The 25,589-nt window shown below is 38.9% G+C and overlaps 1 protein-coding gene across 15 annotated transcripts in view; it reads left to right on the top strand.

Moving 5' to 3' along the window:
- Window positions 1-25,589, top strand: part of LOC131691702 (gamma-aminobutyric acid receptor subunit beta) — a 233,583-nt gene that overhangs the window by 199,118 nt on the left and 8,876 nt on the right. For 14 of the 15 annotated variants that reach the window (XR_009305837.1, XM_058978298.1, XM_058978301.1 and 11 more), the window contains exons 8-9: window positions 10,269-10,553; window positions 21,421-21,899. Coding sequence is in view for 14 of the 15 variants with exons in the window: in XM_058978298.1 (XP_058834281.1) it covers window positions 10,269-10,553; window positions 21,421-21,899 (764 nt within the window). In the remaining variant the exon portion in view is untranslated. The remainder of the gene's footprint in view (window positions 1-10,268; window positions 10,554-21,420; window positions 21,900-25,589) is intronic. The other variant, XM_058978311.1, reaches the window with a different exon arrangement.

Genomic DNA, 25,589 nt, shown 5'->3' with positions numbered 1-25,589 from the left:
TAATCTACTGTAATCTTGATTCATGGTTGTAAATATTATTACGCATACAATTAACTGTTCCGTGTCCTACATATAAAGATACTAGCACATCGCTTGTTCTAGCAAAAATTACAGCAAATATTCCTCAGTCCAAAGTGCATGCCAAAATCCTACTAATAGAATAACACTCACATAACAATATTTTTCGATTACAAGCTTATTTTCGATAGCAAAATAACATGCGTCTCCATTAGAAACTCAAATCAAACATGCACAAGAAAAGCGATCAACTCTAGGTTAGATATATTTGTATAGGAATCATAACTAGAACAGCGGAAAGGTTTTGATCCAAATTCAACCAGTAGCATGCGACCGGGTGCTGTGGTCTAGCCATCCTTCGCGAAATTTAACAAAAACATGAGCATGGAACAATATATGAAAAATAATACTTCCCAGAGCTTCGACAGGGGGAAATATACCTCCGACCGAATGCCACCCACCTCGCCCTTGATAGATATTGATATTTTGCAATTTTGCCAAGTTTATTGCACTTTTTTATGTGTTTCCCTATTCGAAGGCTACAGCACCCCGGCCCGCCGGTTCAAAACAACAAGCGTACGACTCACCCAAATTGGCAAACCACACCAGACTACAAACGGCAGAGATCAATCCAAACAAGCTCCAACGATATGCCAAATCTAACCAATTGAGATACACCCTAGTGTCCCGGGTGCAAGAAAAGAAAGGAAACAAAAGCTACATCGCAAGTATGACTCCTGGCTTCTGTCCGGTATCTTATGTTCGCCCACCGCCGCCGCAGGCGGAAATCATTACACAATCAATCAAACCAAAAAACCAAAAAGTAGAATTCTCGGCACGCGGTGCGTGCCTGTAGTCCGTGAAAGTTTTATCAGTTAGCGAAAGGCTGTTGTTTTTGTCAGACCTAACATAAAAAGAAGAAGATTGGATAGGATAGGACCAACCGCAGACAAGTAACAACTTTAGAGAAAACCAATGATCGCACCCGTTACCAAAGTTTTTTTTCCGGATAATTTAGAACTCCCACGTTTGGGGAGTCGTTAGAATACACTTACCGTTGCCCACCGCTTCAATTTCGTTCGTTGGTAGGCAAAAGTTTTTTTTAAGCAAACCAGTTACATTTCATTTCTTCATCTACGAAACTGTATGAATTAAATATGAATTGAATGATTAAGTGTTTCTTCACTCGGAAGAATGGAAGAAATTATGACACGAAAATGTTTTCACATAGTGAGGGTTTAATCAAATGTTAACCATGAGAAAATATGTGAAACAGGAGGCAAACCAAAGACGACTCGAGGTTTATTTTTGTTATAGGTTTGACTTTGTCACGCATAGGTAAAATCACCGCTGTTAGAAAGACGTTCAGAAAAAAAAATGGTAACGTTTTCAGTGTAATGAATTAATTTGAAGGTAAACTTTGTACTGGTACTTCCACGCATACCCCAACTGTAGAAAGAGGGTAAACAGCGGCTTTGTTCCTTTCTTTCAGATCTAATAGTACTATAAGGGAAACTAATCGTGACAAAAATTAATCGCTCAATTCAAACAAAGGAACTTTATTGTAACGCGGTTTCGCCATAACGACCATTTAAATGTTAGATAGTCATAGTGTGTAGGTAGTGTCTTACCGCAGTTTACAAACACACAGTTCGAAGGGCAGCCGGCAACTTGTACGACAGAACAGCGTGATTGTTTGGCGATTTAGCGCGGCCAGAGTAGAACTCGTTTGCTCACGTGACCATGCCCAATTGACCTCGTCTTTCTGTATTATTAGCCTATGCAAAATTATACAAATAACCCCCTGATTGTATATACATTTTTCCTACACACAAATGTCCAGGTAAGTGATCTATTCTCCATCTTTTACCCTAGTTGATAATTCGATTCGAATGCTAGCTAAGCGAACTATATAACGTCAACCTTGCGGTAGACAGAGTTATGAAACTATATTTAACCGACTATGAAGACACAGGATAGCGCTTAATAATAATGGGTAAAAGAAATGTTTTACCCTCATGGTACGATTGTCTCGAGCTGCTGGCAGAAAAAAATGTCCAGCATCGAGACCCGTGAGGGTCCACCAGTCCTAGGTCACTCACTCTAGTGTATAGCGCCGAAGAAATCGTACAACTATTTCTCACATCAACAACAACCCTTTTCATCATGAATCATCACTGTATCATTCACGTAACGAATACAACTCTCTATCTATCTCTCTCTATCATAGTGGTAGGGTTTAGTTGAACTTCATCTTCATATCTAGACACTGATGAGTGAAAGTATAGAAAGTGTCAGTGTTCACGGGATGGTCAATGTTGACTTGAAAAAAATGCCCAAACAACAGTTCTTCCGGTTCAGATTCGTGTTCATGTAAGAAGATTGTAATAGGGTACGTATGAACAATAGGGTAACAATGATCTATATGAAAAAAAAATCTCGCAACCTACACCCTCCAGCGTCGTTCTAAATCATGAAAAAATGACACTGTTCAAATTTGTGCGAAATCGGTTAACCCTAACCCCTCTTTCAAAGAGTTTACCCTTTGTATAGGATTTTTAGCGAAAATGCATGGGAAAACAGTCGCAGTTCACAAAATTGCCGCTATAGATCGCTGTAAACATCCGAACACGGACCTAGGAAGAAGTTGAGCTTGCGAAGATATGTCGAACAATTTAATCGAAGACTACTAGACAATCCAATAAACCGTTAAAGAGTTATTAACGGTTGAAGTTTTTGATGCTGCTGCTTAACATTCGCAAAGGGCGTACTCCGCCTACCTCATATGTATGTGAACCACGCGTAAAGGAAGGACAAAGTTAGGAAAAACACATGTATCTCTAAAACGACGAGAGATAAAAGATACGATGTTCCACAAAGTTCTAGATGTTATAAATGAACTTTTTGTTTCCACTTGAAAGTTGCAGGATTTCCCCGCTTGGTGGCGGTAGTGAGCCAAGGAATTTAAAGGCTATACGCCTATCTGTACAACGGTAAGAGATAGAGTAGTTTGATGCTCTAGGAAGTTGTAGAATATTAAAAATGATGGTCTTTTCTTATTTCAAAAATTCTATATTTGGCCACATGGTGGCGCCAGTGAGTAAAACTAAGATAATCCCACTATCTGTACTATGGTAAGAGATAACGCAATCTGATGTTCTACAAAGTTGTAGAGTGTTTAAAGGTTGTAATACTTACAACAATCAGGAATCAGTAGCGACTGACTCAACTGGCACGTTCCCCATGTTGATGGGAGATTCGTACCTTGCCGTGATTTATCTTTTCATCATTTCCTGATGGGAAGGATTGGGGAAGTGGTAAGGTTGGGGATAAGGAAAAAACGACACAGGGAAAATATACAATACGGAAGTATACTTCACTCTCAAGGGAATAAAAGACACTTCTCGATGAGCGAATGTTGATCCCCCGAGGGGAAGATAACAGACCGCCAACATTCACGAAGAGATATTGTCATTCAAATGCGGTTTAAACTATAGCTCTTTACCACAATGGGTTAAGCACAATAGCATATCCTTGAGTTTCAGCTCTCTGTACATAGGTTCATCTATCTATGGGGAACCAAAAATCCGGATACGCAATTGCATTACTGTGGGGCAGTTACATATCAAATGATACGAAGCTCCATAATCGGATTCACAAAGATCACACGAATAATGCTCAGCACGCTGAATAATAGCCATGTGAGAAGTGAGTTTGCAATGTTCAGTCAGTGCGCTGACTAAAATAGTGCAATTTGCTTGGAAAAATGCAGCAAATTCTTTAACATTATCGGACTCACATTCGGTAGAAATGTCTTTGTTTGAAAGCAAGTTTGCAAGCTACGTCAATGATTGGCATGTTCAGAAGCAGCCTAAGAGCGAATCTTGTGCTTTATCCTACTTGTCGACAGTGGTAGAACTGGTTCTGGACCAACGAAGTCAGTCGCAGCGCCAGCTCAAGCCAATTCATTTCCGGTAATACTGGAATGACCGGGTACCCATAGAAGATAGATAACATATGAAATGCTAAGTTCTTCGACTTGAGCTCTCTCTCTCTCGATTAATAATTTCGATCTCGAATCTGTCTAAATTAGTGCTTTCAGGGCAGCCTGACTGTCAAAGCAAAAATAGATTCTTTTACCGCAAATTCTTGTTGAAGTGCCGATTGTACGCCACATAGAATCGCTAAGCTTTCTGCTTGGAATACGGTACAATATCTACCAAGCGAATGAGACTGGTTTAATCTCACTTCACGACAGTAGACTCCAGCATCCAACAAAGAACCGTCAGTATAATAAAATACGTACTCTTCAAGCTGTCGCTCATCCATCCAGACAGCTATGCCTCGCCAGGAGGAATTTTCATATAAAAGGAAAACTACGTGTAAGTGTAAGATCACTGCAAGCATCCCAACTAACCATTGGGGCCACGGTCTTGTACGGCTAGTTACACAATCTATTTGGTTACTGTTCTAAAACCCAATAATTTTAAGACTGTATGCACAAGAAAGCGCTTGTTTTTTCAGAAACACATATAGTGGTTTTATGTTCAAGAGTGCCTCTAGAGCAGCAGTAGGTGTTGTCGAGAACGCACCAGTCACCGACATCAAGACTATCCTCTGAAGATGGTTTCACTTTGATTGGATTGTCACTTCTCCCTTCTGTCACCAAACAAGACACCATGCCAGAATTGGTCAAACAATTGTTGTGTATATCCACTGAATGTACTTGGGTTTGCGCGAAGGCCATGCAGGCTTTCTTGATGCTGAAATCGATGTGAACTTTTCAATTAAGTTTTGAATCAAGAATTACCCCCAACGTACTTAAGTTGATCTGCGACAAGTATTTCAGAGTCAAAGAACAGCAACGGACGGGCTCCGGTTGAAACCCTCCATTGCGTGAAAAGCACCATTGATGCTTTATTTGAATTAACTGATAATCCAACATGAAGACACCATTGCTCAACAACACACTTGTTGCATCATATCAAAAAGTGTGTTAATGCTAATACCAGTGCACATTATATGATAATCATAGACGAAACCATAATTCGGAAACCCAACCTCATTAAGTTTCCTCAACAAGCCATCAGCGACCAAGTTCCATAGAAGTGGTGACAGAACATCACCTTGAGGACATACGCAGACATTCAGTTTTCTTATTTCTACTTGTCTTGACGATAAGCACAGATTTCGGTTGCTAAGCATTGCGTGTATCCAGTTCATGATATATGAAGGTAGGTGATCGCCCAAGCTAACATCCCGAATGTAGTGGTCGATTACACGTTCCATTGATTTGAGAAGGAAGGAAGTCAGACTGATCGGTCTAAAGCTCTTTGCCTCCTCATAAGTGACGCAGAAACCTTTAGGAAAGAATTTTACAGTAATTTCCCGCCACGCTAATGGAATATATCCTGTTGCAAGACTACAAGTAAGAACTTTATCTTCAAAATATGCTTAAAATGCTCATATCCTAGAATAAATCTTTTCCCGGAGACTTATACGGAGTAAAACTTTCAATCGCCCATTTTATCGATTCGGTTGTCACAATTCCACGAGCAAATGCCCAAAAATCAGAACTCAGGGGCAGTCCTCAGTGAGGCTCCGTACAGCCTGGAAAGTGCATGTCAAAAAGTTGAGTACTACATCTTCGTCAGGCGAGTATTCACCATTAGCAGTTCCAATCGAACTGACATGTAAGGGTCTGTCCGGGATATGTTATCAGCGTTGTTTGCTTTTAGGTTTCGCCATCCTTCGGTGATTTGTATTCGATAGTCATGTAAGTATGTACTGGTTTAGTCACTCGCATCCTCACAATACGAACGCCGCATGGAATACCGGTGAAAAAAATTCTCCAAGTGTCATTCGTAATAGATTGCACTTCTCCGTATTGCGACATAATTCGTTTGATGTAATCTTCCTTAGTTCGCGGTGTCAAATCATGGATACGAACGTCCACCATGTCGCTTTCCTTATACACTGGGATCTTGATTGTGGTGTTATTAAATTCGACCTCGTATTGCATGTTGTTCTTTGCAACGAAATTTTCTGCCTGTGCTAAACTTCTAAACACAATCAAAACACTGTTTCTGGCGTGGTGTAGCTGAATGTACGTATCTTCCGCGAGAATAAGCTCCTTTTTAACTTCAACTAGTTGTTCCACCTCCTGAACTGTGGGTTTGACACGAGTTTTATTAAAGTCAATCGAAATTGTGTTATCCCGTAGCACGGGCACTTTTGTTTCCTTTGGTCGACTCATTTCACTGCACAGCCTGGGATACAATACTGTTTGTGCAGTGAATATAGAACAAAGCGCTGGCTGGTGCCTATAGCGTAGCGCTTCTGCTTTGTGCGAGGTCAGAAGATATTTTAGTCACTGGTTCGATAGAGACGTTACTTATGGGAGCATCGCGAATGATATTCTGCCTAGAATCTGAATCTGGACAAACTTTTCCAGCGATTCGAGAATTCCTTCCTACAATTAATTATGTTTCGATTACAAATTCTTCTAGTTGTGTTCCAAAGAGTACACACGCCCTTTACGAATGTTAAGCAGCAGTATCCAACTTCCAACGTTAATAACTCTTTAGCGGTTTATTGAATCGTCTTGTAGTTTTCGACAAATTTGTTCGACATACCTTCAAAAGCTTAACTCCTTTCTTGGTCGAATGTTTACAGCGACCTCTAGCGCGCAATTTTGTGTTTCCCCATACATTTTCGCCAAAAATCCCACACAAACTTTAAGCTCTTTGAGGGAGGGGTTAGGGTTCTCCGATTTCGCCCAAATTTTGACAGCGTCATTTTTTCATGATTTGCAACGACGTTGGGGGTGTACATTAGTGATTTCAAAAATGGGCGTTTTATTGTCACCCTAATGAACAATGAAGGAGAGAAAAAAGGAATACCGAAAGCATGCCAAGGAAAGTAGATTTAAGTTCGCCTATATCGAACGTATTTACCCAGCAAACAATTTTACGATAGCTTATTTCAAGTGGCCTATCGTTCGTACGTTTTGTCACAGCCTTCGAATGTGAGCTACAACAATGTTGTGCCAAATTCTTAAGTTGGCTGAAGGTTTTCGAACGTGATTTTGTGTGAATTAATTGTGTTCGAATATAGTAAAACAAAATACGAAAACAAATGTCAAGCAAAAAAAGCAGAAAACCCAACAATAAACCTACGTCGTTTTTCTCCGTTCAACGATAGCCGCGACTTATGATCTCAATGCCAGGGTGCGTATCAATGAGAATAACCCAAAGTTAATGACTCGTATCAATTAAATTCATACAACAGTTCACCATTTAATTTTAAGGAAAAGTATAGTTTTTACCTGAAACCGCTTGCGTCAGTGAAATAACACCAGGAATCATTTATAAAAAAGGTTTCATCACTCTTTAGTTCCTTTTGATACGGAAAAATCGTAAACTGGATCCCCCCGAAAAGGATACAATTTGAATTGGAAACATTTTCTAGTTATGTTCACGCCCACTCGGACACTAACAGCTCATTGATGCGCTCCGACGACAGTTCCCAAATTGTATCCTTTCATCTGTTCCGCTCTTCTGCTAGCATAAAACAGGCACCGGAAAAAAAACCTTCGAACCATAAAACGTTCCCCATCCATTCCGCTTTCTGAATTGGCAAATCGAAAATTTATAAAATCAAATTACCGAACAGTCTGTAACCTAGCTACAGCCATCGTCGTCCATCCGGTCTCAAGATTGGGTCCTGTGTTTCATCGACTGTCGCAGCAATGTTTCGGATTCGAAAGAAGATTCTCAATCGAGAACGGAAAGAGTAAAAAGTAACTTTGATTTAGTCATCCTTCCCAATCACATTCACACACAGTCACTCATCATCATCACCAACATTACGTGATCCCTCGTCTGAAAACTCTCGACCGATTGAAGATGAGGAAGATATACGGCCTATTAGTGGCAGACGGTCAGCTCGGGGAAAAAAGGTGCCATCGTCCGGTGCAAAACACCTAATCCGGAATTAAATTAGCCTAGCAAAAGGGGACCACGGTGTGCGGGAATGTTTGTGCAGTAGTTTGGTCCCACAGTCAAATTTATTCTTCCGGTCTAGTTCGGGTTTTCCACACGGGGTTCTGACGGGATAGGATTTACCCTTACAAACTGCGGTCACAATTAAAAGACCATAATTTGGCATCAGTATTCAAAGGAAAACCACAAAATCTCGCCGCAAAACTGTATTTCATAGTTAATTGTATGCCCCGGAAAATTCCCACAAAACAAAGCGATTCTCCATAAATTAGTCCTCATCACGCCATTGTCCCTGCGTTCCGATAATCATCATCGCATACACTCGCCGACATAGTGTCATTCAATCATCCATCCAAACGAAAAAAAAAAGCCAACCACCATCCACTTTCCACTCACGACTCTCAGTGTTAACGTTGTATACTTTTTTCCTAGATAGATTTTCTCTCTCGCTCATAAATTGCTATTAATTTTCCGTGTTCGGCGAGATTTATACATATATACATATCAAATAGATAAGAGCAAACAAATTACTCAAAACTGATTTTAATTGGATTTTCTATACTGCCATCGATAGCTCTGTTAGACCAAAATGCTTCTGCCTTAGTTTTCTAGAAATAATGTTCAATTTTAATTTAGAGTGTTTTATTGTTAAGGCTGAATTCCCCTTTACATGCATTGAAAAGAAGTTGCTTTGCGCAGCTCCCTAGAATAGGACGAATTACCATCTTTCTCTCCTTAGTCTTAGATATAGTTTTTCCTGTTAGTTACACCTAATCATTTGTCAATTGTTAAAGCAAAAATATCGAACCGAAAATCTTTATTGAGCGATTCCTTTTTTTTCCTTACAAAAAAATGCGATGCATGCACTTTTTTTTTAATTCAGCCAGATAGTTAAAAAAATTAATCTGCAAAGAAATCAGCGCTGTTATTTTTTTTCGAAATCGGTCTTTCTGTATGCGCCTTCTTTTTCCAATAATATTCTCTTTTTTGTACAGTTTTCCGTTTTTTTTCCATACTCGATCCTGTTAGAGCAAATTTTTAAATAGTTGAAAGAACCGCAAAAGAGCGTGAATTTATCTTTTCTTTTCTAAAACTATAAATCACAAAAAATAACATCAACCAAACACACGTATTGGACGTCATCTGGAGTATTGATTGAGGAGTAAAAAACAGAGAAAAAACAACAAAACAAAAAAACAATATTTACTTGCATGACAAAATCAAATCTATTTGCATACAAATTAGCTGAAAAACGTTTTAACTAATGCGAAAAATGATTTTTAAACAATTTTTCCTACATCATGTTCTCTATTTTCGAGCATTATGAGTTTGATCACCAATCACGAACTTTTAATTTTGCGAACTCCCGCTCACCACCAAAACTGATGCTTTTGTATGAGGAGCTCTTTGCTCGTGTGTTTAATTAAAACCGTTTTCTGTTAAGAACATTTGTTTTCTTTGTTCTATTACATTTGTTTACTTACTTTTCTTAAAACATAACTAGTACCCTTTTGAACACCGTGTTTCCACTAATTATATTATTCTTATTCGGAAAAAAATTAAATTGCGTGCGCCTATTCCTCTTTTTTATTTCGTTGTTCGGCGGGACACAGGCTCACGTTTGTTGGAGAAGATCAATAGAAACTTTAACAGTCAAATTGTTTGCTTTAAATGCTTTACAGTGAACTACTGTTTAATAGCACACAAAACAGTTTCAAAGATGAAATAGTCTTAAAAATGCCCAATCCTCAGACGTAAGCCTTCGTCCACGATTAAGAACCGTGCATTTTACTGTTAATAAATCACCTCTTTCATCGAAAAATAATAAAAATCACAATCCACATGATCACCTCCGACCTCAACGATGAACTCACCTTCCTCACTAATCATCAAAAATAAATGCAACCTGCTTTAAATCACCTTTCTGTCACCAATTTTAAAGATCAAATCTCTAACATCAACCAAAGTCCCCCCCCCCACCTTCCTATAAAACAATACCTACTGTTCCGACCAACTCATTCCGCCACCCCTCTCTCGCGTACGCCCTTCATTCTCTTTTCTCATTCAAGCTTCAGTTCGAACTCATTTCCACCCGTACAAGCCCCCCACCCCCGCCCACCTTTATTGATTACTCTCTATCTATTAATTACTACTAAAATACTTGTTCTCATTCTCAACCAATCAATCAATAACCGAACTAACTGAAACATTGTCTGTAATAAAAACCCCGTTTTTCTGTTTTTATAGGAAATTATTCACGTTTAGCATGTGAAATACAGTTTGTACGTTCGATGGGTTATTATCTCATTCAGATTTACATACCATCCGGATTAATTGTAATCATATCGTGGGTATCATTTTGGCTAAATAGAAATGCTACACCAGCACGTGTTGCATTAGGTGTAACCACTGTCTTGACAATGACAACACTGATGTCGTCAACGAATGCTGCCTTACCGAAAATATCTTATGTAAAATCGATTGACGTATATTTAGGCACATGCTTCGTCATGGTATTTGCCAGTCTGCTGGGTATTTAACATTTTTACTTACTTATATATACATATTTTTATATCTATATATATTCACTATTTGCTACTGTACAAAAACCAGTCTCTTTCGTGTTTGTGTTAATCCATGTACTTAGAAGTTTGTTGAGGCACGGCGAATTTTCATCTTACATTGCGTTTCCTTAGTCCCTTTCCACCCTTACCGCCCCCCCCCCCCCAGTTCCACTTACTGGTCAGGGTCCTAACATTTGAGCTGTAGAAAGCTGTTCCAAAAATTAGTCATGCATGATTTAATTTTTGATCAGCTTTTGCCAAACCGTTTGCCGCTTTGCTAACAAATGTTACAACCCTGCACGACCAGCAGTAATAACAACTACAACAACAATAATGCTTGATATGATCGGAAAAAAAAACGAAATTGCCAGTGTAAAATGAAAATTCCCAACCCAAACCCAAGTCTGAACGATACGAAAAAACAACCGGAAGACCCAAGCTTTTTCAAAGTCAGACGAAACTCTAGAGCATCGTGAAGCGGTCAAAGAAAACAATACTCACAAATCACCCTCATAGAGAAGGAGTTGAGATATTTAGCATTTGATTATGTCAGTATCAGCAATAAAAAAGCGAGCTTCACACTTTCGATATGTCATTTTATATTCACCAAAGCAAATAAAAGCAACTTACACTCAAGCTCAGAATTCAGCACTTCACGCAGTACTATAAACAAGCAACAAACAGGTCGATCTATTGCTAGTGGAACTTATAGCCAACAAAAAAAAGCAAGCAAGTTCCAGCTGCTCGCGATGGGTTTCACGTTCGACACGGTAGCTGACCCGCGTAAAAATTATTGCGACGAAACCAAACCAAAAAAAAAGTCTAAAAAAATTTACCATTCAGGATCTGTCAGGTCCAACAGTTAGCAATAATCGAAACGTTGTTCAAATCGTACTACAACACCTCACGTTTCAATCGTCTCACCCCTCTTACTATATCAGAGCAGCCCCAAACCAGCAGGCAAACCAAAAAAAAAAAACAGAAAACAAATTCGATAAATTCATCTATGCTCAGCCAAGTCGCTATATTTCGCTTGTTTTCAATACAACCGTGTTTATATTTGTTTTTTTTTCTATCTTGCGTTCCGTTTTTTCTATTCTGCAATCGAAACTGAAACTTTTCCAAATTTTCTTCCTAACCCTATTTCAGACGTTGATGTGGAAATCGGGCGAACGGAAAAGGTTCGCCGCCAGTTCTGTTTTTCTTTTCTTTTCTAGGCACACAGGGAAATGTCGCTTCGGAGTGGATTGTGGAAGGGTGCGATCTTAAAGAACGTAGATTCAAGGAGATCTATTCTGTAATTTTTTTTGTATATACGTTTTGATAGTCAACATCTGCTTCAATCAAGTAGTGAAATAACGGGGAAACTTCGAAAAATGAACAAGTGGAATGGCGAGGAAAAATCCGTGATTACACTATATTAGACTATGTCAAAACACACAGCTGAAATACGTTCCGGGAATACGGATACCCTCTCAGATAATACGTTCTATATTTTTAACCCTGAATTTAAATATCTCATAGGTCACCCCTTTACTCGTCTGTGCACACTGGAAACGAAGTCGCTGCAGTCGTTATCAGTCAGTCGGTAGGAGGTGTTTGTGGCAGTTAGAATGCTTGATTTTAAAAACAGACATTTGTTATTCATTTCGTTTATTTGATAGGCACAAATGCGTTAGCTTGGTGGTGCCAAATTCTTTTGTTTTTACATTTTGGACATCTTAAAACTAGGAGGTTACAATGTTAAAATATTTTTTTTACAAAAGAAAAGAAAGTTTACAGCTATCTTAAGACTAGAAATAAGATTCAATATACAAGAGAGGGCCAAAAGATTTTTTATGAAAAATTTTAAAACAAGGGGTTCAGTTTGATATACAAGAGGGGGAGTAATAGTATTTTACGAAATATTTTACAGTTATCTTAAAACTAACAATATAGTTTGGTACACAAAAGGGGGAACAAATATTTATGAGAAATTTCACAGATATCTTAAAACTAGGGATACAATTCTATTTACAAGATGGAGGACAAGAGAGACATTTATTATCGATACTGATTTGGTTATGGTTATGTCAACCCTCCCGCAACTTGACGTTTAGCCTAAGTTGCTTGAAACCACCGTGTTTCGAATGATGTCGCCACCATAGAACACCGTCCACTAATTGTGATACTATAAATTTCTATGCGAGAAAATAATTCTGTGACGTCTTTTACGAACTTGTTTGCTTTATTTACATTCGGAAGAGGTAATCAAGATGATCATTTCAAAACAGCGTAATAATTTAAAATAAATACAAACAAGTTTTGTGATTATCATTTTTCACTTCGCATCTAACAAGGCGGGATTGACTTCGATTGTTTATTTCTGACAGCATAGCATCTAAGTGATAGGCGCTGCAATATTTACGGTGCAAAGGTTTCCACGAAATTCAGAAGTGATGACAGCTCATTTTTTATCGGGGAGGGAGAAAAACAGTGTTGTTTACATTGCAATACAAATATTACTACCTAATACCTTATGACAAAATGAAGGTGCTCACTAACTAGTATAAGCGCCGCTGGTTTGCATGCTGAAAAAAAAAATAAAAATAATGCATCGGAATAAAAATGCATTATTTTTATAACAAAACAACACTAAACCCCCAAAAAGTCTTCAAAATTAATTATTAATTAAGTAAAATAATCTGAACAAGAAAATTTTCGCAGTGAACAAGCCTACGCTTTTTTTAGAAATTGTTCTTGAATAAAGTTTGAACCGCCATTTTAGACCCACAGACCCAAAAAAAGTGGTTTCAACGATTTGTATAGGAGCTGTCAAGTTGGAAAAAATATGTTTACAAATTCATGAATAAAACATCACGATTTCGTCAAATGAACCATTTACGAAAATCGTGACCAAGCTCCCATGAGTAGTAAACCTCGTATTGGTGAACCTAATTGTGCTTCCACAAAACTAGTTCACGCCAAACACATTCATATGTTTGGTAGGGTTAATGTGATTATGTTCTGAATATGTTTAGTTTTTTATGCTTATAGTTATAGGATGTTAGTGACGTCATTTCTATATACGTGATCGTGATATTTATTCATGAGTTTACTGGAATTCTGCTGATAGAATAAAGTGACTCATGTTCATGACTGAAGGACCTTAGTCACAATTTTCGAATTCTATTTACGTTATCGTGAAATTTAATGAGTTTACGTATTTTACGCAGACTAACGCAACAATATGAACTGGATCATGAAAGCGTAACCAATCGACGGTATTTTATGGTTTTGTGCACTATTTCACGAACACGATTTATCACTCTGTAATTAATTTTTGCCGCTCAGCAGTTTCGTTTCTCCAAATGACACATTGAGCCTTATCAAATGAATAACGATGAATTTCACCTATCTACTTCTCGTACCTATGACTGGTTGCTAGTAGCAGGACACTACTATGTTTTATTTTATAATACAGTGCACGGAACGAGATTGAATCGATAAACAATATTTCAATGTTCTGTGAAATATTTCACGTTCATATTTCAAGACCATGTGCAGAGTTGCATGAAAGTGAAAATAATTTGGGATATCTTTTATATATCACAAGCACAAAAGATATCTCTTAAATAATATACTATGGGTCAAGAACCAATTGACGAATCCATTTAAAAATATTTTATAATTTTGTGAACTATTTCACGATGGCGAATGATGAATCGTGACTAATATACTCATGGTATCATGAACCAGTTCTAGAATCATGAATGTACCCACAAATAATATTCCGAGTTTTGTAAAATAGTTCACGAGAAAATATCAAGACTGATTTGATTTTGTGAACTAATTCACTACAACGATAAAAAAAATCATGATCGAGACAAGCAGAAAAAAGATTTCGTAATACTATAGCGGAAACCGTGACTGAAGTTCGCTACAAAAAAAGTTTCTCTCCTGCTTTCATAACGCAAAAACCGTGATTGTTCCAGAATTCACGAATTAGGGAAAGCAATTTTTCATGTATAACTACAGGATGCGCCAGCTGAATGTATCCTTTTTCAACAACAACTCCATAATTTTTCAGCCGATTTTCACAAATAAACAAGTTCTTTTAGAATATTTTATGCCATTTATTATAAGCCAGGTTTAGAATACAACGTCGATTAAATGACCACCCCCATTCGGTACATAAAAAGCAGCTCTTTTGCGGGCATTTTGCATAACATTGGACATCTTTTCGGGCTCAATTGCAGCAAATTCTGTTCGTATATTAGCTTTAAGTTCGTCAAAGCTCTTAGGCTTGCTAGAATAAACTTTACTTTTCAAGTAACCCCACAGAAAAAAGTCTGGCACCGTTAAATCCGGAGAATGAAGAGGCTATTCCAATTTACTCTGCAAGAACTTGATTGTAGCGGCTGCGGTGTGGCAAGGTTGTTGTTGAAAATAAAAGTTATTCCGAGCTTGTTTCTGCATTTTCGACAGACAAAGTGCGCCAAAATCCAACGGTAGCGTGTGCCGTCGATGGTCTCTCCCTCTTTGAAAAAATAATATAACAAACATGCGGTTTTGGAGCACACTCCGGCATGATTGTTTTGGAGCACACTCCGGCCCAAACAGTTACTTTCTGACCGCGCAGTGATGTTTGATGTATAACGTGTGGGTGTTGTTCAATGTTGAAATAGGATACATCCTGATGGCGCACCCTGTACTCTATCTTTTAAAAAAGAAACCTACACTTGAGATTGTGCGACCTCCCCTGATTGAAATCCTGTTATTGATCTGCTCTAGCTGAAATTTCACGATCAATAAATCATAATGCCTAAGTGTAATAAATCATTTTTCAATGTACAACTTCTGGGAATCCCAATTATTGATCAATACCGGCGCCGGCCAGTACCGATCGCAGTAGGGAAGGAAAGGATTGTTAGTCCGACACTTATTGCTACAAATATCACGGGGAAGGAGGTAAAGTGTTTGTAGGGATATTGATCTACGATACAAGATTTTGGAGTCTCTGGGAATCTAGCCATACGAACGTCTCGAAAAATTAATCGAGGGTCATAAACAACTGACAAATTATCGAATTTATTCGTGAAGAGAATATTAAATAATTTTAAGCAGTCTAAGATAAGCATTTACTGTACCGAAAGCTTTGCTTTGTATGCCGGGTACATTAGCAATATAACGCATGCGGTTCCCTTCCCTGTCAGCATAACACCACAGATCCTACCCGATCATCTCTAATATCACTTACACGCTAAACGAAACTGAATCAAGGTGCAACCCCAACCGCTATTAAAATATGTAAATTGACTGCGGTTGGTGCTATACCCCAAATTATTCCCGAGCTCAAGCAAAAACAGCATAACATGCCTTGTACCCCAGTTGGCACCGCGGAGAGGTAAGGGACAGGTGTTCTGTACCCAGAGGTGAATGGCGACATAGTGTGGCCTCATGTTGCACAATGGTACAGCTTTGCCAACCAAAGAACTCTGGACTTGAGGTTCAACTATTAGCTACGTTTAACGAAAGATTCCTGGAAAAACCCTCAATAAGGTTGCTAGAAACCAAGTAACTGAAGAAATGCTAGCACAAAAAGCAGAATTCCGATACTGAGGAGGTCTCGGAGATCGGATTGAATTTGCAATGTGTACACTAGAGTGACAAAAAAGGACCCCTATCGGCCCACCCCTGAGTCGATTCCTAGTCACACCAGGAGTATTTGCTCCAAATTTGAAGCAAATCAGACAAGTCTAGCTACCGGACCAACGTGCCTGAAGTTTGTATATGATTTTTCGACAATTTACATGGAGAAAATCCACTAGCTCACATTTCGGCCGCTAGGTGTCACTATATGCATCGTATTAGCACTGTAAGTGAAAATAAGAAAGATAATTCAATTGTCTACAACTTAGTCGAAGACTGCTAGTCAATCCGGCTTTGTTGAAAGAAGTTATTAAACTTTTAACGAAGTGATGACTGAGTTAGTTTTGCATGGGGCCTAGCAGTGCATGGTTATGTATCAGTACTCGATTCTCACGAACTAAACAATTTCGTGAAATAATGGTTAGGTTTAGCTCAATAGCATGTTCAGAAGAATCATAGTAAATAATACGAGTGATGTTTCGGATACAACATTTTAGTTCCACATGTGACCGCATAGAGGGCGCCAGCACTAACTTTTCAACGAAAAGAGATAGAAATCAGGTGTCTTCTACAAAGTTGTAGAACAGGCATTTTTAGTGTTGGCGCCCTCTATGCGGAACTGGTGAAACTAAAATGTTCTAACGAAAAAATAACTCGTATTATGTACTACAATTCTTCTGAACATACTATTCAGCTGAATCTAACACTTATTTCACAAATATGTATAGTTCGTAGAAATCGAGTACTAATAAATAACCATGCACTGCTAGGCCCCATGCAAAACTGACTCAGATATCACTTCGTTAAAAGTCCAATAACTTCTTTTAACTGAGCCGGATTGACTAGCAATCTTCGACAAAGTTGTAGACAATTAAAATATCTATCTTATTTTCACTTACAATGATAATACGATGCATATAGTGCCACCTAGCAGCGAAAATGCGAGCTAGTGGATTTTCTCCACGTAAATTGTCGTAAAATCCCATACTAACGTCAGGCACGTTGGTCCGGTAGCCAGACTTGTCCGATTTGCTTCAAATTTAGAGCAAATACTCCTGGTGGAACTAGGAATCGACTCAGGGGTGGGCCAATTGAGTTTTTAAAAATTCATTATTTTTTGGGCAGTCTAGTGTACACGGTACTTATTATAACGCAATCATTGCTGATTATAAGGTATTAAATTTTTAAGTAATATTTTAATATAATAATCATAATCCTCACACTTTTGTGAGGTTGTGAAGTGGGACGATCATAATTAAAATTAACTAATTTCTACTTGCTTTGATTCTGCTATCACTAGGGATGTTCGAGAATGATGCGATAAATCGATTAATAGGTATAGTAATCGATTCGTTTAGCAACTGTTAGATAATCTAAGGAATCGATTCATTTGTCTCGATTGTGCCAGAAATATGAAAATGATATTTGAAACAATCACTCTTATTTGACATAGCTCAACAAAGGCCGCTGGTTTCTTACATATTAACGAAAGGTAGTAACAAAAAGGATTATTAGCGCTGTCCGACCGATGTCGTTTGCGCTACTTGTTTGCTCGTCACTTGAGTCTTGGGCGTCATTCCACTTCTCCGTATTGCAACATGAAATTTCAATAGTCACATCACAAGTATGCGGCGCTACATTGTCTAGGCATACCTCGATTTAGCCATCATCCGTATAAGCATGGGTCTTAACCTTTTCGTTACAACCACGTGTTCTGGTTGTTATGGAAAATAAATCCTTTAAACTGGATAATTCGATTAACGTTATCAATACTGTATGCCTGACATGATGGAATTGGATAAAGGCGACTTCTATAAGCCTAAGTTCCATTTTCACCCTTCATAAGTGTTCAACATTGCGAATATTCGGTCATGCACGAAAAGACCGGAATTTAAATACTATCGTAATTTGGCCGGAGCACCACTTTTTGCTAGTACTAACTAATTCATCTAGATAGACTACGGCAATACTAAAATTTGTTAATTTCCCGTTTCTTTTAGATTAAAATAACTGTTTCCTATTGTTTGCTTCGCGATGGAAGAAGCAACGAGAAGGCTGAGTATCGCCACTGTTATCTTCAGTGCCTAGATAGATACAAACATGGTTAGGTTAATTGTGGTGTGCAGTACGATAATCGAGTTTTACACATACCATAGAGCTAAATCTTACTATTATTTCACAAAAATGTTTAGTACGCGCGAATCGAGTACTGATACACAACCATGCACTGCTAGGCCCCATGCAAAACTGACTCAGACATCACCTCATTAGAATTTTTAATAACTTCTTTAACAACGCCAAATTCACTAGCAGTCTTCGACAAAGTTGTAGACAATTAAATTATCTTTCTTATTTTCACTTACAGTGATAATACGATACATACAGTGCCACCTAGCGGCAAAAATGCGAGCTAGTGGGTTTTATACATGTAAACTGTCGAAAAAATCCATATAAACTTCAGGCACGTTGGTCCGGTACCTAGACTTGTCCGATTTGCTTCAAATTTGGTGCAAGTACTCCTAGTGGGACTAGGAATCGAATCAGGGGTCGGCCAATAGGGGTCATTTTTTTCCTGTCACTCTAATGTAGAATAGCAGAATTTTCAATTGAAATTTCGGCTGGTTCCAGTACGAATTCCTACTGCTAATCTCCCCAATATCGGTAAAGCTTGAATAAACCGGAATTCAGTCGGAATAGTAGAATTTTCTACTTGTCAGAAAAGCTCCTCTCTGTCTACGACTCTACCAGGTGACGCTTCTAATACCGAAAAAGACGTGTCTGCTGTTTTCGTTTCTATCGGTAAGACCTTACGTTCTGATGGGTAACTTGACACAGTGTTACTAGGTGCGCAGTGTTACCGCAGGTCTAGTACATGGTGTGCTTCCCGTGAAAGACTCGTCCGCTTGTCGTCTTTTGATTCGATTGGTTAGGGAGTCTACAAATCATTCAATAGATTAGTTCATGTTGCTGATTAACAACATCTATGCATACAAAATGCAAAAATACTGCAAGAAGCATCTGAAATGCAAGAAATATGCTACTTTACAGCTCATACTAATGCTTCTTTGAAATGAGTATAATACTATGTTATTTTTTATAACTACACACCTAGAAAAAATAGTGTAAATTTACGTCTGCTGACCCTGACATATACGAGCATCAAAAATGACTTAGTTTTACGTTTGATTTTAATTTTACATGACGTTGAATTTCGTAAATCATGTAATTTTACTCCTCATACAGCGTTTGTTCTGAATGGTAGGAAGTGTAATTTTGTTTCATTGCGCATGTAAAGTATATGTTTCATGTAAAATTAAAAAGAACACGGTAATGTTCCGTCATTTCGTAAATTACGGTTTGTTGAATTGTGTCATGTTTGCAATTACGTCAATGATAAAATTCAGATTTTTTTGGTGTGTATAATACGCTGTTTGGTTGCCTTAATCTTGTAGTTACAAAAAATATGTTATAGGATTAATTCAATACACGTTAAATTGAAGGATACCTGCTACCCGAAACTCTGCGAAAATGATCTACACTTCAACAGGTCCTATTTAAACCTCTAACCATCTTGATCAACTTAACATGATTATACGAATTAATTTTGGTTCATGAATCTAAAGAGGAAAATAAAATTACCAGAGTAGCTCAGTGTAACAATTATAGTTGATGTTTTCTAGAGGTTCAGACAGCAATTGGAAGTATGAATATGAAAAAATTGTCTTTATAATATTTTGGGGTATTACACCACATCGTATCATCACATCGAACTGTTGTCATATCCACGATAGTAGCAAGACTGAAGTATTAAACTCAATACAGCAGTGTCCTGCTTTGCATGATAGCAAGGCCCAAGTTTCAACATCCAGTCACAGTATTTATTGTATGAAAGAACATCGTAATATTTCTAATACCCTCCCTACTGTTTCGGATTGTGGAAATTCGGATGATTCATTTAAGAGGGCAAACACTCAAAAATGGTTCAATTTCCTAGCAAAACACACTCCGAAGACATTTCCCTACGTGCAGCTTACACCAATCTGATGAATTTATTGAATAAACACCCCTGAAGGAACCAGTAAAAGATACACAAGAAAAAAAAATCAGACACTTTTTAATATCACATTCAAAACATTATCTTGCTCACCAGCTAGCTTACCAACGCACTCACAGTATTTAACTCAACAAATCGAACCAATAGTTGATTCGCGTAAGCCATTTTGCTAGAAATTATCACTTTCTCTTCAATGCTTAGCTCTTAGCCTTAGGCAGGATCAAGTCAGTTCGAAAACATACAATTGATTCATCACTCTGATATTAGCAGAAAAGTAAGAAAAAACGACAAGCAACCGATGTAAGCCAAAAACCAATCTACCAACGATAGAAGGAATTATAATGCTGACAAACGTAAAAGTGTTATAAAATGTCAGCGAATGCAATAACGAACTATAACAATACGGCACGTGGTGGTGAACAATAGCGTTACTTTTAGTTGATTTGATGAATTTATCGAATTTCTCATCTCTCATCTGCCAAAAAAAAACAATCATAGAACAAACCACATACCATACCGGCATCAAGCTCAACTCATCATCTCACCCGTCATATAGTCGTGTGCGTGTACGCTTCGGAGGGTCGTGGTAAATTTTCCGGAATTTCAACCTACAACCGCATACCGAATCTCATTCAAAGCGGACCGGAAACTGGTGAACCCCCCACTAGGACGGGGGATCGAAAAAGTTCCGGATCCTGATTTTGGATGAGTTGGAAATTGCGGAAAACTTGCCGGCCCCCGTCATAACCCATACACAGCAACAGTCGCCATATTCATATTCACAATCCAGTAGCATGAGATATCGTTGTCTCGAACAGAAGCTAGACTGAACCAGTGCAGTGCTATCAACTATCAGTAATATCAACAACTACAACTACAACAACCAAAATCACTCATCAATCGCTCGAACTCTCTATCTATCTGTATCTAATCTCGATGTACCAGTAATTTGTGTGTGCGTGTGCTTTCGAATAGGTGTTTGTTTGAATCACAGTTCTCGTTTTGATACTGTTTGTTGTTGAGATAATGCATCCGTGTTTTACAATGATACTGATCTTGTTTTCTTTATTCCACACAACTGCTAAATAAACTTTCGAAACGAACCGAAACTGCTGTCAATAAACGAACGAACGAACAAAACACCACACAGAATACGCCACCGTCGGTTACATGGCGAAACGGATACAGATGCGCAAGCAGCGCTTCATGGCAATCCAGAAGATTGCCGAGCAGAAAAAACAACAGCAGGCGGAAGCCAACCATCCGCCTCCACCGCCTCCGGTCAGCGATCACAGCCACACCCACGGCCACGGTCACGGGCACAGCCACGGCCATCAGCACACACCGAAACAGCAGATGGGCAGCCGTAGCGGTACGATGTCCAATGTGCCCCCCCATAATATCGCGGGATCACGAGGTTGTTCTATTGTAGGTCCACTGTTCCAAGAGGTGCGCTTTAAGGTGCACGATCCTAAGGCGCACTTCAAGGGCGGCACGCTGGAGAACACGATCAACGGTGGGCGCGGTGGTGGTGGACCACCGGGCGGTGGTGGCGGACCACCGGGTGGTGGCGGAGGCGGACCGGACGAGGAATCGGGTCCTCCACAGCACCTGATACACCCGGGCAAGGTGAGTAAGAGGGAGGAGGGAATGAGAATCGGAGAAATTTCACGGCAGACCTGCTCGAGTCAGTATTTATAAAATAAAAATAAGAATAGAAAGATTCATTATAACAGTAATAAATATTGCAATGAAAAAAGTAGGTAAAACGCGAAAGAATTCAATATCCGTGCTTAAAATCTCCGAGGAATCAAATGTAATTAGTTTCATGTAACGCTAATAGTGCACTTACGAATGAAAGTTGTTTCAACGACTCCTCGCCACTGTGGGCGAAGGAATGGCTAATTTTATGTCTCATTATTCTTATGTTTACAATAATTCACTGATATCATTGCTCGGAATTTATTTCATTGATCGCACGCCACTATGATGGAAAATATAGCTGATTTTACCCCACGCTCCCCCGTTTTTTGAAAATATTTACTGCTATCTTTGTTCGAAGGCAAATGGTTACTTTCATGTAAAATTCTCTGAATAATCGAATAGAAATTATTTAATTGATGTAGAGGCGTGCCTACGAACGGAAATATGGCTGATTTTACCACTACTCATGATTTTCCGAATAATTCATTGGCTCATTGAAGATGGTGGCATAGCTTTCCTTAGAATTTCTGTGAAAGATCGCTTGAAACATTCCACTTCCATTTCTGTTGTATTAGAGTAGATCTTCGTGCAATCACTATCATCGGTGATCACACCGTCGAACTCTACTTGGCGAACGGGGACATAGATACGATAGTCCTTCTTGAAGAACTCGACTCCTTTGTTTTTATTCACTTATCATTGCGAGCTTAAGCCTATCCGAGCAGATCTTTGGTAAGTTCGGTAAGAGCCGAGAAGCGTTCTATCGTGTCCTTCAAAAGCTTAATGTGCTCAAAGATTTATTTTTGTAATTGGGCCGGGAAGCAGCGATAAGCACACCACCACCCGACGTCTTATGTCTGTTGAGGGCGTTGCGGTCACAACGGTAGATGTCAAATGCCGAACCAAACATCTGGCGAGACAGAGTACGGTTGTCAACAGCTGCCCGTAGGCGTAGTAGTAACACATGGCACAACATTTTAATGCACACAATGCATATCACAGAGATGAATCGCATTTGACAGCATTAAAATATAATGATCTGACCTTCATAGTTGTAAGATGTTGTTTGAGGATAAAGAATACCTTGACCAAAAAAAGAACTAGAGCGGTTTTACCGTTCACCATTTAAACGTTGCCTAAATCAGATAAAAATCAGATTTTCTCAAAATGTGTAGCAGTTCGCTTGTCATTGTATTGCGCATAAAACAAAGCGAACATAATGTGCATAAAAATGAGCTTCGATTTTCTCTACAAGACACATTTCTTATTTGAAAATCGGCTCACACTCGACCAGCTTGAAGCACAGTAAGGATATAAAGTAGTAGTGGGATATTTCGGTCGGCGTTAAATTGAAATTTAATTTCTAACCCGAACGTCAACAGCAAGGCAGCGACTGCACAAAACACGAACAGTCCTACCGTCATGTATGGAAAGCAAGACCTACGGTTTGGATCCACGTATCCGAACCAAGGGTTCCGATCCAGACACTTGTCTGAATCTATGCACCAAGTCTGGGCCTGGTTCAGGTTCGGACCTGCTAAGTGGAAAAGACGATGGGCTAGATCCAGGAACTGGTCATCATCCAGACTGAACTAGTTCGGATCCATGGACTGGTCTGGATCCGTGGTCTATATCAGAGCCAGTACAAAACATCGCATCGATTTTAAAATTTGTTTCTCTATCCAACCTACCCAGTGAAAAAAAATCCGCCTGAATTCCGTTTGATTGGCTGTATACTAATGTCGTTTTCGTTTTTGACTGTGCACTACACCGGTGTAGTCGGTGCTACACTGATTCAAACTTGGGTGTAATCTGTGTAAGTCTGTCTCTTTTTTTGCACTACACCGGTGTAGCACCAGAAGAAAAAAACCAAAACACCATAATACTATCATAGTGATCGAACCAATTACCTCATATACGGACAGAGGCGAGGTTGACACATGCTGAAAACTATTGGAAATGTACATCACACAATCAGTTTATCAGTTTTTATGTACAGCTACCGAAGTTTATCATTCCACCGTTTATTACCTTCGCGGTAAAATGGGTTTAATATCGCATTCCGTGGTCAATTACCAAAAAGATAATAGAATATTATCCAAAGTAACACACACGTCCCCGCCTGATTTTGGATGTAGTAATGATGTGTTCGGATTGAGCCGGCTGAAATCAAAGCAGGACGACTCGAAATAGTGGTGGGGTGTTTCGTGCCGTATTGAGTTGAAATATCTTTTCAATCCGAGCGACAACAGCATTCAGACACTTGTCTGGATCTGAACATCAAGGCTGCCCTTTGCTTAGGTCCGGATCTGGTAAGTGGATAGGGTATAGGTTAGAGCCGGGAATTGATTCAGATCCGAGAACTGATCCTGATCCAGACAAAACTATTTGGTCTCCATGGACTGGTCCGGATTTGTGATCTGTTCCAGATTCGGATTGGAACTGAAAAACTTTTTGGTTGTATGATTCATACAGTGTTCCCAAATGAACATGGTATACAGTGTTCGCTCTGGCTCTGTGTTCATATTAAACGCACATTTTGTGTACGAACTCATACACGCTATATCGTACCAAAACACGTGCATATGTTCGCCGGCACCACCAAACCACATGTACGTACACGGTGTGCGTACACACAGGTTCGTGGCATCACTTTTCTCTTTCTCACTCTGATCATTACTAGCGTTGATTCCTGCCTTATGTTTGAACTAGAGTTTGTACATCTTTTGCTTGAGTTCGATACTCATGTTTGAGGTTGACCGCGTGCACGAAATTTTGTACACCGATAGGAAGTCTGGACGCATATGAATACACAGATTATGAAGTTCACCATTCCACCGTTTAGTATATTTGCGGAAATATTGGTTTAATACCGCAATGCGCAATAGCATCATCTATTACCAAAAAGATAATAGAATCTTACCCAAAAGTAATAGAAGCTCTAACAGTCGGGTTTTGGGTGAATCTGTTCCAAACGTTCACATCCAGATATTTTCAGTACAGTGTCAGTTAGATGTTTCTTCAATCATTTAACTAAATATTATGAAGCTTTATAATTTACTAAAAAGCTCTATATTCATACAAAATCAGTGAAAAAAATGTTTTGCCTCAAATTATACCTTAGCCACAGCAAATTGTAACATATGGAAGCAGGGGAGTAAACTAAAGTCAATAGTCGTGAAAGATTATTTTTTGTTCTCATTCCGCGAAAGTTCTGGTAGTAGACGGGTAGGAAATCATGTGTTGTGTCCGGTGACATGCTGCAAACCAAAAGGTTTTAAGAAGGCGGATGATTATTTAAAACAAAAAACTCGCCTGAGAACTTAACTTCCATCCCTTAACACCCACCCTCGCCGGGTTCCTTCAATGACTTGTTAAAACGGCTCACAGAATATTTTTCCTGATTAGAAAATTAAGAAATTTTCAAAAGCAATTCATATCTTTTATGACAATGGTTTTCAACCGGGGTGAATACACTCCAAGGGGTAAATTTGGCTATTGCAGGGGGTGCATTTGCGGGGTAACTTTTATTTTGTTACCTTAATATTCCCAACAGACATTTGTCTTTATATATTGTTTAAGTGTGTCAAGAATTCAGATGCTTACTGAGAGTGC

The sequence above is a fragment of the Topomyia yanbarensis genome, chromosome 3 (genome assembly GCF_030247195.1).
Source record: "Topomyia yanbarensis strain Yona2022 chromosome 3, ASM3024719v1, whole genome shotgun sequence".
Lineage (NCBI taxonomy): Eukaryota > Metazoa > Arthropoda > Insecta > Diptera > Culicidae > Topomyia > Topomyia yanbarensis.
This window is presented reverse-complemented; position numbering and strand designations above follow the sequence as displayed.